This window comes from Podarcis gaigeae (genome assembly GCF_964106915.1).
Source record: "Podarcis gaigeae genome assembly, chromosome: 13".
Taxonomy (NCBI): Eukaryota; Metazoa; Chordata; class Lepidosauria; order Squamata; family Lacertidae; genus Podarcis; species Podarcis gaigeae.
The window spans coordinates 45,499,642-45,517,131 of NC_139689.1; the positions used below are offsets into that span (position 1 = coordinate 45,499,642).

General features: G+C 45.3%; 2 protein-coding genes and 1 long non-coding RNA gene across 14 annotated transcripts in view; 1 reads left to right on the forward strand and 2 right to left on the reverse strand.

Annotated features, from left to right (window-relative positions):
* The window catches only part of STRADA (STE20 related adaptor alpha), a 23,992-nt gene extending 20,461 nt beyond the window's left edge, over positions 1 to 3,531 (reverse strand). Inside the window, exons 1-2 of one of the 11 annotated variants that reach the window (XM_083709523.1) lie at positions 3,211 to 3,531; positions 1,373 to 1,460 (exon numbers count right to left, since the gene is read on the reverse strand). Coding sequence is in view for 5 of the 11 variants with exons in the window: in XM_083709516.1 (XP_083565642.1) it covers positions 1,373 to 1,408 (36 nt within the window). In the remaining 6 variants the exon portion in view is untranslated. Of the gene's footprint in view, positions 1 to 1,372; positions 1,461 to 2,797 lie in introns of all 11 variants that reach the window. The other 10 variants (XM_083709516.1, XM_083709525.1, XM_083709519.1 and 7 more) reach the window with 10 other exon arrangements.
* On the forward strand, positions 3,234 to 9,846 carry LOC310830294. 2 transcript variants are annotated; one of them, XR_014557551.1, is made up of 5 exons: positions 3,234 to 3,355; positions 6,532 to 6,604; positions 8,086 to 8,115; positions 8,410 to 8,515; positions 9,727 to 9,846. It is a non-coding gene; the product is annotated as an uncharacterized lncRNA (long non-coding RNA). The 2 variants fall into 2 exon arrangements; XR_014557552.1 differs by lacking the exon at positions 8,086 to 8,115.
* Positions 5,594 to 17,490, reverse strand: part of POLR1A (RNA polymerase I subunit A) — a 41,608-nt gene continuing 29,711 nt past the window's right edge. The window contains exons 25-34 of the mRNA XM_083708952.1: positions 16,949 to 17,116; positions 16,365 to 16,500; positions 14,870 to 15,027; positions 14,264 to 14,399; positions 12,398 to 12,514; positions 10,966 to 11,226; positions 9,756 to 9,956; positions 8,373 to 8,490; positions 7,627 to 7,791; positions 5,594 to 5,873 (exon numbers count right to left, since the gene is read on the reverse strand). Coding sequence (XP_083565078.1) covers positions 5,773 to 5,873; positions 7,627 to 7,791; positions 8,373 to 8,490; positions 9,756 to 9,956; positions 10,966 to 11,226; positions 12,398 to 12,514; positions 14,264 to 14,399; positions 14,870 to 15,027; positions 16,365 to 16,500; positions 16,949 to 17,116 — 1,561 coding nt within the window. The 3' untranslated portion in view covers positions 5,594 to 5,772. The remainder of the gene's footprint in view (positions 5,874 to 7,626; positions 7,792 to 8,372; positions 8,491 to 9,755; positions 9,957 to 10,965; positions 11,227 to 12,397; positions 12,515 to 14,263; positions 14,400 to 14,869; positions 15,028 to 16,364; positions 16,501 to 16,948; positions 17,117 to 17,490) is intronic.

The window sequence follows — 17,490 nt, forward strand, 5'->3', positions numbered from 1 at the left end:
CAAAACATTATTTGAACCACTGCAAAACATTTACCGAGCTTCAACTTCCACACTACCGAGATTTAAAACTGCTAAGAAGTGTAACACACATTGCCTCACTGGCCTATATAATTTTCCCTGTATGAAGAAAGAGCTGCACTTAGTTCTGGAAAACTCAGCTTCAAATATTAACTTTGCCATGCACTGAGAAAGTAGTTTGCTCAAATCTCCTCAGCTCCTCATCTGTAAAATGGGAAGCGAACTATTGCACAGTGTTGCTATGTCAGCAAACAAAAGGAAGATTGCAAAGCATTTTTCAAATTGAAGGTTACATATAAATTAGAAACATTGCTGCAATATTTGTTATAAAGGTATATGTAATCAAAAGCTTGACCATTTGCCAAACCACCAACAAAGGAGGTTTGTGAACAGAAGTTCTGGTCCAGTCCTCCTTCTCAAGTGGCCAATCCCCACTCATTCTTGTGAGCAGCAAGCAGGAAGTTTGAGGGCTGTGGACTTTATGGGGGTTGGGGTGGGGAATGACGCAAAGAGCCCTCCCATCTGGAAGTGTGGAGAAGGGCCACAGCTCAGTGACAGAGCATCTGCTTTGTGCACAGAAGGTCCCAGGTTCAATCCACAGCATTTCCAGACAGGGCTGGGATTTAACCCTGCCTCAAACCCTGGAGAACTGCTGCCAGTCAGTGTAGACAATACTGAGTGAGATGGACCATTGGTCTAACTCAGTAAGGCACCTTCCTATATTCCCATGTGTTGAGGCACCCAACAGAAAACCTTAGGCAGGTAATTAAAATAAAAAGTCTAGCTGCTTAAACTGCATGACATTGTGCTTACTGCTATGGATAGCTTACTGCTATGGCTTACTGCTAAGATAGCAGTGGCCAGCTTTGTCAAAAATGGTCCACCTAAAAAGAACCACTTCACACCCAAATCATAATTTTGAACCGAGTGAACTTATCAGTTCCAGCTTGAAACTAACTGTATCTTTCCTCAAGAACACTGTTTCTTTCCCAGAAAGTACACTTAGGATTGCAATCAATGTGTGCTGTTCCTAACTTCTGTCATCACCCTCACAGGATGAGATGCTTTCTGAAAAGGAAATGTGAGCAGGGTGGAATCTAGACAGATATTTAAAACGTTGTGAAAATGCTTTTTAAAAATTTTTTTTGAAAAAATATGGGATTTGCCATAGCTCACCATCGCCATCAAGTGTCACATTCATATATTGCACTTTACAACACACTTAAAACATTTTATTTGCAGCTGTATAGCCGAGTCCCAAGTCAACACAGCTCTGTCTCATAAAGCAAGCCCTATACCTTGAAAGGACGTGCAGAGAAATGCTAATTAAATCGTGAAAGTGTTTGACACTCACCCTAATTCGTTCGGGTTTACTTACAAGGAAAGACATGGAATCCAGACTTGGTAACGCTACTCCAAAGGCATGAAATGTTAAAATAGGCCTGATAATAACAAAAAACAACAAGTGATTCAAAAGGCTGTAAAACAAATGGGCTCATTCTACCTTAATTCTAACCAACAGGACTTTTGTTTGGTAAAGGAAAACTCTTAGTATGGCATGAACCAAATAAGCAAGGTTCCAAAAGGTGGTGGGAACTGTGCAATGGCTTAAGTACTGGGCTTAGATCCAAGAGCACCAGACACAAATGCCTCTGCAGTCACAAAGCTCACTGGGTTGTCATGTAGTAATAAAAATCACATCAGCCAAATTTAATTACTTAAAGAGCACAATGTGAATGCTGGTGATAGGAACTATGCAGAGAGGGCACGGGCGCAAACAAAACACATACAAGAAGAGTGTTTTGCTAACGCTAGCCTTCTCGTTATTTCTATGTGTATGCCATCTTAGGACTCCAGACCGAAATGCCCAACAGTAACTTTTACGGCGCCCCTACAACTGGAGATGCAGGAACAAAGCACCTTACGTAGGTATGCAAGGAGAGGGGGGAAATCAAGACTTTTAATGCACAAACGTTGCAAATGTCTTGCACGCCCCACTCCCCAAATTCAAATGCATCTTGTTCATCTTATTTGTTCCAGGTAGGGATCCTGCACTCTTGGCAAGCGCGATGACCACGACAGAGCTGGCGAAGGAATACCCAGCACAAGGCTGCAACTGGGGCAAGCTCTGCCATGCAACTGTCTAAAGAACAGGAGCTCTGCAGGAGCAAAAAAAAGGTTGGCAAACCCCAACTGTCTCCCTCTTTTCAGAACCCACTTCGCTCCTGAGGCTGCTGTTGCTTCTCTGTTACCAGGGGTGAAACTAAGGGTTCCTTCCCACCCCTCACAGCTTATGTACAGTGGTACCTTGGGTTAAGTACAGTGGTACCTGGGGTTACATATGCTTCAGGTTACAGACCCAGAAATAGTGCTTCGAGTTAAGAACTTTGCTTCAGGATGAGAACAGAAATCTTGCTCCGGCGGCAGCAGGAGGCCCCATTAGCTAAAGTGGTGCTTCAGGTTAAGAACAGTTTCAGGTTAAGTACAGACCTCCGGAACGAATTAAGTACTTAACCTGAGGTACCACTGTACTTAATTCGTTCCGGAGGTCTGTTCTTAACCTGAAACTGTTCTTAAGCTGAGGTACCACATTAGCTAATAGGGCCTCCTGCTGCTGCCGCGCTACCAGAGCACGATTTCTGTTCTCATCCTGAAGCAAAGTTCTTAACCTGAAGCACTATTTCTGGGTTAGCGGAGTCCGTAACCTGAAGCGTATGTAACCCGAGGTACCACTGTATTCTATAGCATTTTATTCCCTAGTTTTCTCTCTCCTACTGACACAGGGCCTGCCGAAGACATTTGGGTGCCCGAGGCGAACCCCCCAAAACGGGGCACCCCCTTCTTCCCTGCCAAGGGAAAGCAGCGTGAGAGAAGGAACCTGGGGGACGGAGAGAAAGAAAAGATGGACTCCGGGAGCTGCCGACCCTGAGGACCCTGCTGCCTGAGGCGGTCGCCTCACCTGGCCTCACGGGTGGGCCGGCCCTGCTGCGCGCGCATGCGCAGACGAGAGACCCTTTCTTCTCCCAACCGTCTCCCTGACGGGGGTCGATACGGAGCAGGGAGGGAACGCGTTTGAAAAGGAACCGTTGATAGGGGGGGTGAGGGCGGCACGCGCGGCCTCCTCTTCCTCCTCGGCCCCTAACGGCCCTCTCCCGCCCTCACTCAGCCTCCTGAGGGCCGCTCCTCACTCACCTCAACACCTCTCGACTGGTTCCCCTTAGCGGCCCAGCGAGATAAAGAAAGGTTGTCTGGTGTGTGTGAGGGGGAGGCGGGGCCAACGACGCCACTGGCGCAGCGCTACGCAGCTCACGTCGCAGCCCGGCGCCTTCTCCGCAAGGTAACCCGCTGCCGCTTTGAAGCTGGGGAAGGGAGGGGGCGGAGAAAAGCCCTGCGCCGTCCATAGAGAAAGGGTTGGAAATGGTAGAGTGACAACGCTCGGCTATGCAGATGCGACTTCCGGGTTCCTTTCAGTCCTTCCCCACCACCACCGTTTTTGGGCTTTGCGGCCGGGCGGAAGTGGCGACTGCCCATTGTAAACGGAGAAGAATCCATGGCTCTTGGGAGGCAAGGGTTCGAATCCCCACGAAGCCATGACGTTGGGCCACTGGACCATATCTTAGCCTTACCTACATCACAGTGTGATTGTTGTGAGGAGAATAATGTACTGCCTCAAGCTTCTTGTGAGATAGAGATGTTATAGAAATGCAATAAATGAATTGTTTTATTGTTATTAATAGTGTGACGGTTGAAATTGGGCTGTAGGATATGTAACGGCAAAGAACACAGAGACCATAGCTGTCAACTTTCAGATTTGATCAGCAGCCTCGAAAATAAGGGATCAGCAGCCTCACCTGTCCCGGGGACAGTCTACAGGATATCTAACAATCCAGGATAGCAGCGGGAAACGGTGCTGGAATAATGGAATTTCCCACAAAAAAAGGGAAGGTTGACATCTATGCACAGGAATATATAGTTCATGTTCTTTCTCTTATTTCTTGCTCAGGGCAGGTGAAAGGAAAGGGAAATCTGCACATGTATACACATAATTATAGAGGTATTATTATTATTATTACCACCCACTTTTTCCCTTGAAAGAGACTCAAGGCAGTTTACAGATAAAATAGATATTAAAAAAAATTGACCGTAGGAACAAACATGCAGTCAATTGGCAGTTCCTGCCCCACTGCATAGCAACCACAGCTGCATTCAGTTGTATTAGTAATAATAATAATAAATTCAATAGCTGCCCATTTTAAAACATTGTTGTTCCACAGGTTTCATGTGTCTTGGGGAGCTTTATAAGCATTTTCTTTCCTCGTTGCGAATGAAGCACGTTTTGTAAAAGATTTGGTAGATTCTTACGTTGTCTTCTTCCTTGTACCCTTTCTGGTAACCTATTCCATCAAGGTTAAGTCCCAAACATAAGCATACCAAATTTTACATACTAGAGAATTATATATATATAGGTAAAGGTAAAGGTACCCCGGCCCGTACGGGCCAGTTGTGTCCGACTCTAGGGTTGTGCGCTCATCTCACTTAAGAGGCTGGGAGCCAGCGCTGTCTGCAGTCACTTCCGGGTCACGTGGCCAGCGTGACAAAGCTGCTCTGGCGAACCGGCACCAGAGCAGCACACGGAAACACCGTTTACCTTCCCGCTATAAAGCGGTACCTATTTATCTACTTGCACTTAAGGGTGCTTTCGAACTGCTAGGTGGGCAGGAGCTGGGACCGAAAGACGGGAGCTCACCCCGCCGCGGGGATTCGAACCGCCGACCTTGCGATCAGCAAGTCCTAGGCTCTGAGGTTTTACCCACAGCGCCACCCGCGTCCATATATATATATATATATATATATATATTTGCCCTACCAATGCAAACTATGTTCCAATAGCCCTTCATGTTGTAGGTTGGAGGAGATACACCAGTTAGGCTGCAGCGTGGTTTAATCTTGTTTTCCTCTCATTCTCCCAGTCCTAAGGAAACGCTCGGCTGCATGTGCTCCATTGACCTGCATATCAATATTTAGCCATATTTTTTTTGGCAGAAATTAAGATCCAAATTAAAAAGGGGCTGCTTTTTTCAGAGCCAGCATGGCCCATTCATGACGCAAGGTGAGGTGACTGCCTTCGGCAGCAGGATCATAGAGCTGGAAGAGACCACAAGGATCATCTAGTCCAACCCCTGGAATGCAGGAGTCTTTTGCTCAATTTGGTGCTTGAACCTACAAACCTGAGATTAGGAGTCTTGTGCTCAACAAACTGAGCAACAGGGGCAGCAGATCCTGATGTAGATCTTTATTCTCCCATTGTTCCTAATGTAGATCTTCACTTCTTCCTTGGTGGTGAATTAAAAATAGGGGTTTAAGTCAAGGTGCCAGGAAATACTAAAAAAAAAAACTGCAGAGGAAGGTTCTTCCTTGGCAACCAGAAACAGGCATGCAAGGCTTGGGACCAGGAACACATTGGAGCCTTTACTTCCTGCTGGAAAAGCATCATGCCAGACTGTCTGGTAACACATCTCAAACCTGGAACATATTGATTAATGAACCCACAGGTACCGTAAATAAAAACACAAACTGAGGGAATAGCACAAGACCTTTATTATCACAAGTAGTTATCAACTCAATAAGGTCAACAGTAGTATTTACATTCAATGACAGCTGGAAAAACCCAAAATCAAACAAAGAAAAATAGCAGCATGTTTCTTTCTAGAAAAAAAAGTTTAATAGTCTTTAAGTTAAGTAAAAGCAGGCACACTATTTTAGAGGCTGTTTCAGATCAAACAAGCCTGTTCCTCCTTTGACAACTTTTCCTACCACGAGGCAAGCAGAAGGAGACTGAAGTTCATCATGGGAGCCTAGGGGGGAAAAAAGAAATCAAAACCAGATCATTTATATTTTGGGACTTGGAAGTCTGACATAAGAAAGATTACTTGCTTGGCTTGCTTTGTTTGTGTGTGTGTGTGTGTGTGTGTGTGTGTGTGTGTGTGTGTAGGAGTAGCATAGCCACTTGCTGGTGGATATAAACTGAGGATAATCTTTTAGCTGATCCATCTTTTATCAAATCAATTAAGTGGAAGCTTAAACAGTATTAGAAGATGCTATTACTTTATTTTTAAAAATTTCTGCATCTCAAAGATGACACAGGAGGCTACAACCATTCTGGTCTCCAAAAGGAATTCTTCTGAGATCCTTTTACATCATTTGACTAGATCTGGAGACTACAAAGGCCATTTCACACTGCAGATACTGCAGGGACCAATGATCTTTTGATAGCAAATGACATGTTCACATGACATGGTAAGCCAAACTATGGCTTAGTGAGACTGTGAATGTGTGGGCTCTTGCAGCAAATTTGGCCCTTCCCAGTCATGGCTAGTTAGGAGAGATCTTAACTATGAGTGCTAATTCTGATGACAAAGCTTTTATTTCCAGGTGCCTCCATGTTCATGTAGCTTTGCTAAGCTGTAGTTTGGGTTACTATGCTGTGCAAACCGGCTCTTAGAGAACCTAAAGAAACAAACACATAGCCTGAATGGAATTGTCTTTAAATAAGAAGTCTGGCTTAGACACCTGTTTCGGTTGAGTGGTAAGTCTGTCCCCCAGAATTCTCATTCATGCTAAATCACAAATGTGATGATCACCAGCAATGCAAATTTAGACAGCTAGTGTTCAGCAGAAATTGTGATCACCTGAGGGACAATTGCTTTCAAAATAAAATGTGGAAATGAACCAATAATCTTGGGGACACGGGTGGCACTGTGGCTTAGACCACAGAGCCTAGGACTTGCCAATCAGAAGGTCGGCAGTTCGAATCCCTGTGACAGGGTGAGCTCCCGTTGCTCTGTCCCAGCTCCTGCCAACCTAGCAGTTCAAAAGCATGTCCAAGTGCAAGTAGATAAATAGGTACCACTCCGGTGGGAAGGTAAATGGCGTTTCCGTGCGCTGCTCTGGTTCGCCAGAAGCGGTTTAGTCATGCTGGCCACATGACCCGGAAGCTGTACGGCCAATAAAGCGAGATGAGCGCCGCAACCCCAGAGGCGGTCACAACTGGACCTAATGGTCAGGGGTCCCTTTACCTTTACCTTACCCCCACCTTGAAATTCATGAGAAAGACAGGTAAATCCTTATTATTTCAAGATATGCCAATGTCAGTGCTGATGGGGGCAGGCACCAGATATGACCATTGAGTAGCTGGACTTGGGGTAAAAGGTAAATAGCTCCATGCAAAATGTTCATAAGGGTGACCAGGCTCATAATTTGAGAGACTGATCTTGCACATCATCTATGCCTGCATACATACTTTTTCTCTAGCGTAACAGAATTGCCTATAGCAGAGAACGGGAACTTCTGACCCCCCAGTGCTACTGGACTCCTCTTTCCATCTTCCCTAGGCAACATGGCCAAGGGTCATGAATGACAGAAAGGCCACATATCCCCCATCGCTTCTAATTAGGCGGATAACAACTATTCTGTTTGCGGCAAAGGTGGCAGAGAGGGTAGTGGCCATGTAGCTTTGGGTATGCTTGCATAGAGTGGATTATCTGGGCCCATCAGGCAATCTGGTTTGGATACGGTACTGAAATAGCACTGATTGCCCTGATTATTTACCCTGCATTGTGGCTTCCTTCAGAAACTTGTAGCTCGTCTCAAATGTCATTTGCTGCAAGGGGGACGAATTGGACTGTATCCCAAACCGATTGAGTGGCTTGTAAACACCTTCAAAGCACATATAGTCCGACACCAGAGAGAGATGTCGAGGATCAACCACAATCCCTGTCAAAACAAGGAGGAATGTTAGAGCGTTGCCTCTTTAAAAAGTTAAGAGGGAAGTGAAAGGGGGACTTTGATGGAGCCTGCCCTCCAATATCTTCCTTTAAGTCATGCTGATAAATCTTTACTAAAGCATCATCTCTTTGTCTTGTAAGAGCACTGTTTACGAGAGAATGGGAAATACAGCCAATACAAGCAGAATTGAGTTTTTTCCTCCCCAAAGCTTGATCAGATAGGCTATGTTTCGCATCTACAGTTAGGATCAACTGACAATCTAAAACCATCTTACTGTTGCAGCATTCGAGGAACTTCAGTAATAGTTGCAAGGTAGATATAAGAAATTAGATATATTAAGAAAAAGTTTAATTATGATAAAAGTGTGTATTGGCAATAAGTAATATGAAATCAAAATATGAAATAGACGGGAGGTTGGGTCTTTAGTGTTAAGACCAATATATGTTTTATTGTTTGTTAAGAAAATGATGTGTCTATGGTTATTCCTGTGTGTAATTTGGTATTTGTGTTTTTTCTTTTTTTCTTGCTGTATCAATAAAAAAAAATAAAAATAAAAAACCCCATCTTACCATATGCAGCAAACACATCTTTAATCTCTTTCTCAAGGACTTTCAAGGCAGCCTCAATTCCATAGGTATTGGCCATCGCATGAATATCATTGCAATAAAGCCGGTTCACGTCAAAAATCTAAAAGAGAGGGGACGGTTGACAGGTGAGCTACTTTTTGAAGTTAATCAAGAAATGTGTATGTAGCTTGCTGGAAAGCAAAAAAATAATGCAGCAGCTTAACAGACCAAGGGGAAGGGGGATTTATTCTAAACATGCCCATTAAAAATCACACAAACACAGACTGCATGTGACTCAATTTCTTAGGGCAGAGGTGTGCATGATGCAGACTGCATGACTGATCATGACCACACCTACTTGCTGCAATTATCATTTGTATATTCCATCCCAGAAACCGTTACAAGCAGTTTGCTCTAATATTTCTTAAAACATTTAAGTTCTTCACAGCAAGAATCAAGAAATACCGTATTTTTCGCCCTATAGGATGCACTTTTCCCCCCTCCAAAAATGAAGGGGAAATGTGTGTGCGTCCTTTGGGGCGAATGCAGGCTTTTGCGGAAGCCTGGAGAGCGAGAGGCGTCGGTGCGCACCGACCCCTCTCGCTCTCCAGGAAGCTATCCGCAAGCCTTGTGCACCCGGTGGGAGTTCCCGCGGGCTCACAAGGCTTGCAGGCGGCAGCCTGCAGCCCAGGGCGCCCTCCAGAGGACACCCCGTGCTTCATGCAGATGTCCGCAAGCCTTGCGCGCCCGAGGGGAGTTGCCGCCGGGCTTGCTAGGCTTGCGGATAGCAGCCTGTTCTGGGGGCTGGGGGGGAAAAATATTTTTTTTTATTCATTCCCCCCCCCCCCAAATGAGGTGCGTCCTATGGGCCAGTGCGCCCTATAGGGCGAAAAATACGGTATATGTTAACACATATTGGTTGAACCCCTTATGGACAGCGCTGTTCCCCTTCTCCACTAGTGTGAGCCACTTTCCACTGAATTTCTGTGGTTTCTTACTATCCTTTGACAGTAGCTTTTGCAAATATCAGGCATTAGAAATGCAACCTCAATTTCCAGGGCACTTTGCCCAAACACAAAAGGAAACGTTTCCTCAAATCTGCTCACAGCTACTGAAGCAAGAGGTCAAAAGCAGTTTTATTTTGACAATGGCAAAATCACAACGCTCTACTGAAAAGCAAAAGCTGGGACTTCTCACTGAAATCAGCGGCACTATTATCAGCTTCGCTTTGGTGTGACTGAGATCTGCATAAGCTTCTCAAGCCGCCAGGAAAACGCTGCAAGGTGAGCTTAAAAAAAATATCAGGCCATTCTCATGACAGGCTCCCCCATTGCCTTCCTTCTTTGACACCCTATAGGAAACACAGAACAGCTCCTCGTTACATACGTCAGCATATCGGAAAAGCTCAGGGAGGTTTATCCCTTCAGTCTGCAAAGTGAGCACCATCTCTCCTTTCTTATTGCTGGTTTCGTTTAAGAGACACCGTGTGATCCCTTTTGTCTCCTGGACAACAGTGTTGTTTGCCAGAGTTGTCACAAGTGAGGCAAGGTCAAAGTACTGCTTCGTTAAAGGAAGTTTCAGTGAGACCTAGAAGGGGACACAATATAATCCAGTGTTAAAAGGCAGCCTTTTTGATCCACTGAGAAGAGCAAACCTAATACCCACTTTAGTGATGTATGGAAATGAGAGCTGGACCATAAAGAAGGCTGATTGCCGAAGAATTGATGCTTTTGAATTATGGTGCTGGAGGAGACTCTTGAGAGTCCCATGAACTGCAAGAAGATCAAACCTCTCCATTCTGAAGGAAATCAGCCCTGAGTGCTCACCAAGGACAGATTGTGAAGCTGAGGCTCCAATACTTTGGCCACCTCATGAGAAGAGAAGACTCTCTGGAAAAGACCCTGATGTTGGGAAAGATGGAGGGCACAAGGAGAAGGGGACGACAGAGGACGAGATGGTTGGACAGTGTTCTCGAAGCTACCAGCATGAGTTTGACCAAACTGCGGGAGGCAGTGGAAGACAGGAGTGCCTGGCGTGCTCTGGTCCATGGGGTCACGAGGAGTCGGACATGACTAAACGACTAAACAACTACAACACCACCCACTTCTTAATACAGTGATTTAAAAACAAACCTCCCAGTGAGCTAGAACAGTCGGTGAGCAGAGCTTTGGGACCCGCTGTCCTTTAGGCTTCTTCTCCTGAAACATCTCAGAGCAAATAGGTCTGGAGATTCGCCCTCTTTTGGAATCGTGACAAATGTAGTAGGTCCCCACAAATTGATGTGGGAACACTGTATTGCACAAAGCAAATGCTCACTTCCCCTCCTATTATTTTATCATATTGTGTAGGTATTTTACTATAAGATTTCTACTAGCTAGTCATTTTCTTTTAGAGCTTTATCCGCTGCTTTTATGCCTATATCTGTATTTGGTAAAAAATGTTTTCCTTTTTTATTTGCAAGCCACTTTAAAGCCTCTGAAATAAAGTGGGCTAAAATGCTAAATAACTAAATAAATAGGTCAACTGCAACATTATGGTTTGTGTTCCGCAGCTTGAACACATCAGTTTTTGGACGCACACACTTCCACCACCTTACCTTACACCACAGTTCATTTTTTATGTCGTAGGCATAACTCTCTATGGAATCGCTGCTCTCCTGCACAGCATTAATTCTCTGCTGTGCTAATTCATCCAAGTTCTTCCTCTTGTTTCGAGTTTGTTGACTACAGGAAGGAGCATAAGGCTCATCCTGAGATTCTGTTCCCTCTGGGCTCCTCTCATCCAACCCTTGTGTCTCTTCCTCATCCGGAATATCATCATCATCTACCTCGTTGTCCTCATCGCTCTCATAATCAACCTGCAAGAAAGATACACTTCAGTCAGAGGCGAACCATAACCAAGAAAAAAAAGAGAGGGGGAAATGTTTGAACAAGTTTAAGCAAGTTTTGCCAGTGGCGTAGCGTGGGTTGTCAGCACCTGGGCAAGGCAAGTAATTTGCACCCCCTAACCTGTGGATTTGCGCCCCCTAACCCTAACCCCCAGATGTTGCGCCCGGTGCGGCTGGCCCCCCCTGCACCCCCCACGCTACGCCACTGAGTTTTGCATCTCCAAGTACTAGAACCAGTGTACAAGGATAATTTCAAATTTCACTTTCAATTGGGCCATAGAAAAGAATCTTCCATTGATCTTAATGTCCTGATCCCAACCGGCACCCCACACTAGTTTTCTGCTTAAAAACCAACAAACAGCACCTTCGGGGGGTGATTTTCAGAAGGGAAAAAATTGTGAGACCCCTGGAGCAATAGCAGGTTCTGGATCAGGGCCCTATGGATGCTTTCCCTCCAAAGTAAAAGCAGGCAGGTGAAGCATGTTTGTTTAAAAATATGACTTACACAGGCTGTCATTTGGAAACCAGTATAAAGGTGCTTTGAGTCATATACTTCTCTAGAAAACATATACTCATTACAGAACACTGCAAACCAAATCTTTAATGAAGCAGATTTCTTACTTGGACAAAATATTGCTCCTTAAGTATTTCGACCCTTCCCTTTATCCCACCTCCCTTTCCTTCTGCTTCAGAAACTGACCTGAGCAGAAGGCCTTTCTTAGTAGGGCTCTTACTGAAACAAGCAGAGCCTACTGGGACCTAAGAGGGACATGGGTGGCGCTGTGGGTTAAACCACAGAGCCTAGGACTTGCCGATCAGAAGGTCGGCGGTTCGAATCCCCGCAACAGGGTGAGGTCCCGTTGCTCGGTCCCTGCTCCTGTCAACCTAGCAGTTCGAAAGCACGTCAAGTGCAAGTAGATAAATAGGTACCACTCCAGCGGGAAGGTAAACAGTGTTTCCGTGTGCTGCTCTGGTTCGCCAGAAGCGGCTTAGTCATGCTGGCCACATGACCTGGAAGCTGTATGCCGGCTCCCTCAGCCAGTAAAGCGAGATGAGCGCCGCAACCCCAGAGTCGGCCACGACTGGACCTAATGGTCAGGGGTCCCCTTACCTTTACTGGGACCTAACAGTATATCATTACCTCCTCCTCCTGCTTTGCTCTTCTTTTTGCATCTGTAGCATCATCATCCCCTTCACCTGTTTCAGCATCAGGAGCACCTCCGCCTCCTCCTTCCTCACCTACAGCTTCATCGTCACCCTAAGCAAAGAGAAAAGCTGCAAGGGGGAACGGCCTCGAGATTCACACTTTTACATGGGTTATTTGGGTCATGTTGCTGAGAGGCTTGAAAGAAATACTAGGCATAAGGACACTCTGCATCCACAGAGAACTAAGCTTCCACTGGGCAAGGCTTCCTTAATTTCACACTTGATAGTGCTGTTAAGGTCTAGAAGGTAGATTACCGTATTTTTCGCTCCATAAGACGCACCCGGCCATAAGACGCACTTAGTTTTTAGAGGGGAAATGCAAGGAAAAAAATATTTTAAAAGGGAGTGCTGAGCAGAGCCTGTATGCTCAGCGCTTCCTTTCACAAGCCGCGTGGAGCGTGTGAGCGGTGTGCGGCTCTTGGGCGCTTTTCCCCGAGGAGGGAGAAAGGCAGCCCGTCACCCTCCCTCGGGGAAAAGCCCCAAGAGCCACACACACGCTCAGCGTGGCTCTTGGGGGCTTTTCCAGGAGGTGGGGGAAGGGACTGAGGGGCTGCCCTCTGTCCCTTCCCCCACCTCCTGGAAAAGCCAGCAAGAGCCGCACACTCTTGTGGGCTTTTCTACGAGGTGGGAGAAGGGCAGCCTGTCAGTGACAGGCTTTTCCCGCCTGCATTCGCTCCATAAGACGCACACACATTTCCCCTTACTTTTTAGGAGGGAAAAAGTGTGTCTTACAGAGTGAAAAATACAGTATTTCAACAGTCTAATGACTTAACAGAATCATACAGGAAGCAATTGAAAGCCTTTCTAGCAGTAACTATTGCTTTGCAGAATATCCTGAAGAAGCTGACCCGCAAGGAGAATCTTAGGGCAGTAAAGCTAAGATCCTTCGAAGGTCTGGAAAACAATCTTAAATCTCCAACAATTCAACTGGTCATTCTCATCAATTGCAATGCCGAGACCAGCATTTTGTTAAATCGGTTTTTACCTTGGGTACAACCTATGTGCCTATATGAATGCTAAAAGCAGCATGAAACATTTCCAAGGGGGAAAAGCTCAAGAAAAAAAGACTTTGATTCAAGGTCAGAAGGAACTATTCTTATACAGTATAACATGTCTACACAAATGATTCCTGGACACTTCAAATAACTCCTGTGTACTTAAGAGAGCAGTTTACCACTGTAATACGTGAAAGAATGAACTGCAGGAGCAAAACTATGCAAATAAAAATGAGTTGATTTTTTTACAAAGCCTACCAACAGGGGTCTGCAACCTTTAAGACAAAAAGAGCCACTTGGACCCGTTTCCGAAGGGAAAAAAAATGGGAGCCGCAAAACTCGTCATTATAAAAATAACTTTTTTGTCACTTTTTATTTTTATTTCTTTGTTTGACCCCTCAGAATTACTCCTCCTCATAGAAACAAACGTTGAATTAACAAGTTGCCTTTTTGTGTGTGTGTGTTCTTCACTCCCCTTCAAAATAGTGACCAGCGTACATGTCCCCTTTCAATGCAGTGACCAGCGTACATGCCCCTTACCATGTAGCGGGCGGGCGGGAAGGTGACGTCGGGACAGTGCGTGACTAACACACGCACCGCCCCCATGTGACGTCACAGCCAGTACAGTGCCTGCCACAGTGGGGAGTGTCGGGGCGCACAATGCCCCTCCTCCCCTTGCTAGTATCCGCCCCGGAGCCGCGGCAAAGGTGTAAAAGAGCCACATGCGGCTCCGGAGCCGTGGGTTGCAGACCCCTGCCTACCAAGAATTCACAGTACTAGTAGACTCAAGAGGACTAGACTTTTACCTGGTTTTCATGGGATACGCCATCTTCCCCATCACCTTCTAAGTCCCTCTGCATTGCTCTTCGAGTGCTCACAGTATTGTAAGATGCCAACTTAGAACTCTTCCTCTTAATTGTTTCAAGCAAGATTTTAAAGAATCTGGGGTAAGGAGTGATACATTCACAATTAAAGCCTCAAATTGGATTCCAGACTGTGCAACACCGCAACCAATGCTAGACATTCTTCCTTTCTGGATCCAGACAAGTCAGAGGACAAATTCAAAGGGAATTTCCCTGCCAAGTTATTTTTATAATTAAAATTAATAGAGCTATTGTACAGTTTTCATTTCATAAGTAGGAGGGTAGCCTCAAATAATGCAGAATCTGGTTATAGGGCTAGTGAAAAATTCCTGAACTAGGGGTAGCCAGTGTGTGGGGAAATATGAAAATCCAGTTCAAGTGAGAGTGTACAGACGATGCCTGGTCTAAAATTGGAATGAAGGAAAGCAATCTCCTTCTCATTGACGCCTAATCATGTTTAAACAATTAGCAAAGTACAGCTTTGAGGTTTAAGATCTCTGCAGTCCAAAGATAAAAGTCTTGAGAAGGAAAGAACACAAAAGGACTAACCTCAACTCCATAAAATGCAGTATGTCCCTGGGCTTCACACATTTCTCTTCCTGGTAGCATTCATATGGTAAGAAACTAAATTTGATGGTGTAGATACGGTGCTTGCTTACCATACCCTCCAAACACAAAGACTCTTCAATGTCAAATTTTTGCAAAACCTGAAACAGTAAGAATGTCTAAATTCTAACACCATATTAGGAAGCTATCTGTACCTATGGAAGCCATCATGCTGCCAGTACAATTGAAGTTTCCCTTCTTTTAAACTGAAGTTTTTTTTCTAAATAATTGTAGCCTGCTCCGTTTTCAAGTATGTGAACGTTCCGTTAGGAAAACACACACACGAAAAAAAAGCTGACTTTCAAATCTGAAGCACCATTGGGATTCTGAACTTCCACACAGCACAGAAAGCAGTTGTATTGAGAATTTAGAAAGTGCCTTACAGCTGCAGTGAAGGGACGCGGGTGGCGCTGTGGGTTAAACCACAGAGCCTAGGACTTGTGGATGAGAAGGTCGGCGGTTCGAATCCCCGCCACAGGGTGAGCTCCCGTTGCTCGGTCCCTGCTCCTGCCAACCTAGCAGTTTGAAAGCACGTCAAAGTGCAAGTTGATAAATAGGTACTGCTCCGGCGGGAAGGTAAGCGGCATTTCTGTGCGCTGCTCTGCTTCGCCAGAAGCGGCTTAAGTCATGCTGGCCACATGACCTGGAAGCTGTACGCCGGCTCCCTCGGCCAATAAAGCGAGATGAGCGCCGCAACCCCAGAGTCGGCCACGACTGGACCTAATGGTCAGGCGTCCCTTTACCTTTACAGCTGCATTTAGTGACTTGCACACCATGAAACCTCCCTCCCTGCCCTTTACAAGATGGCTTCAGGAGGAAGGAAAAAGTAACTATTTTCACTTTCCCGCTCTCCAAAAACCTCCTCTACAGTCCACTGGAGAAGGATATGTGCCATGATGTTGTTGTTGTTGTTGTTTTAAAATCCAAAACACATTCTGAGTTTTCAAAACGGGATGGAGGAAGAGAAAAAACCACACCACTTCTCTTGCTGCACTATATAGTAATCAAGTGCTCATGCTCAGGTCTGCAACCAGCTCCAAATCTGATCCCTTTGTTACTTTAAAATACAGTGGTACCTCGGGTTAAGTACTTAATTCGTTCCAGAGGTCCGTTCTTAACCTGAAACTGTTCTTAACCTGAAGCACCACCTTAGCTAATCTGGCCTCCCGCTGCCGCGCGATTTCTGTTCTCATCCTCAAGCAAAGTTCTTAACCTGAGGTACTATTTCTGGGTTAGCAGAGTCTGTAACCTGAAGCGTCTGTAACCGGAAGCGTCTGTAACCCCAGGTACCACTGTACCAGAAAGGAAAGGCTTCAGGAAGGGAGAGGGGAGGTCTAAGACTCAGATGCAAAGATACACACTGCTCACCCCACCCACCAAAGTCTCTGCTCATGACAGTGTCTCCACGACCAATCAATCCATATAAAGAATGACTTGCCTCGCCTAAGCATACTCTGGTAAGCTGCTTCTTCAGCCTCTTCACCTTCTTGTGAGCTTTATTGGTATTAAGTACAGGAACACTCATCATCGGGGTTTTAATATTAGCAGTAGCCACCATCAGGATCTCCCGCAATCTATAGCAAAGAATTATTGAACGTTTAGACACACAGATATTAAAGAGACTTTTTTAAAAAAGATAGTTATTACCTGCTGAAAGTCTACTCTCTTTATAAGTGGGACAGACATTCAACATTGTGCTGGGTCCTGTCCTCTGGGGACTGAAGGGAAGGGCTGAAATTTCCCCAGAAGGCAGAAACTACTCAAGATGGCAGAGCAGTGAAAAAAATATGAAAGCAATTATTTTCATTTCCCAATGAAAACAAAAGTCATGGGGGGGGGGAACTAAAATGGGAAGAATAAAAAAAATAACATATTCAATTTTTCATGATAAGGCAAGTCTCTGCCTTTTTCTATCTGTATCCAGTGCAGCATAGCTTAAAGAGAGAAGAGGTTAGGTGAAGCTCATTCTGGAGCAGGGTCTTAAGCGTTAGTACAAAAGAAGACAACACAACATTATCTTACCTTGGGATACCGAGTGTGACATTCATTTCACCTCTTCCAGCAAAGTGAAAGGTGTTCAGAGTCATCTGCGTGGAGGGCTCTCCAATACTCTGAGCAGCAAGGAGACCAACAGCTTCTCCTGGGTCACAGAGCGATTGCTGCCACTTCAAATGCAGCAAGTCTTTTAACCTGAGGACACCCAAGTAAGGAGCTGGTTTATGAATTTGGTATCCTGCCTTTCCGTATAAGATGTGCTCAGAATTTACTTACAATAAAACAGAAATGTCAAAACGACAAATTGCACCAGACTAACCTTTCAAGGAGGCAACCAATTCTAACAAAACTCCCTGGAAAAGCATAGCCTTCACTGTCCTCTATTTCATAATCTGGGTGCTGTGATTTTGATGCCTAAAGCAGAGTCAAAATGACACCCACCCACATCCTGTGCCGGCGTAAAGGCTTTAAAAGGCCTTGGTGCATCATTCAAATAGCAATTCCTGTCTTCATCTATCCCACCTCCTTGCTTAGACTACAACTCCTATGCACAATTACCAAGGAGTAAG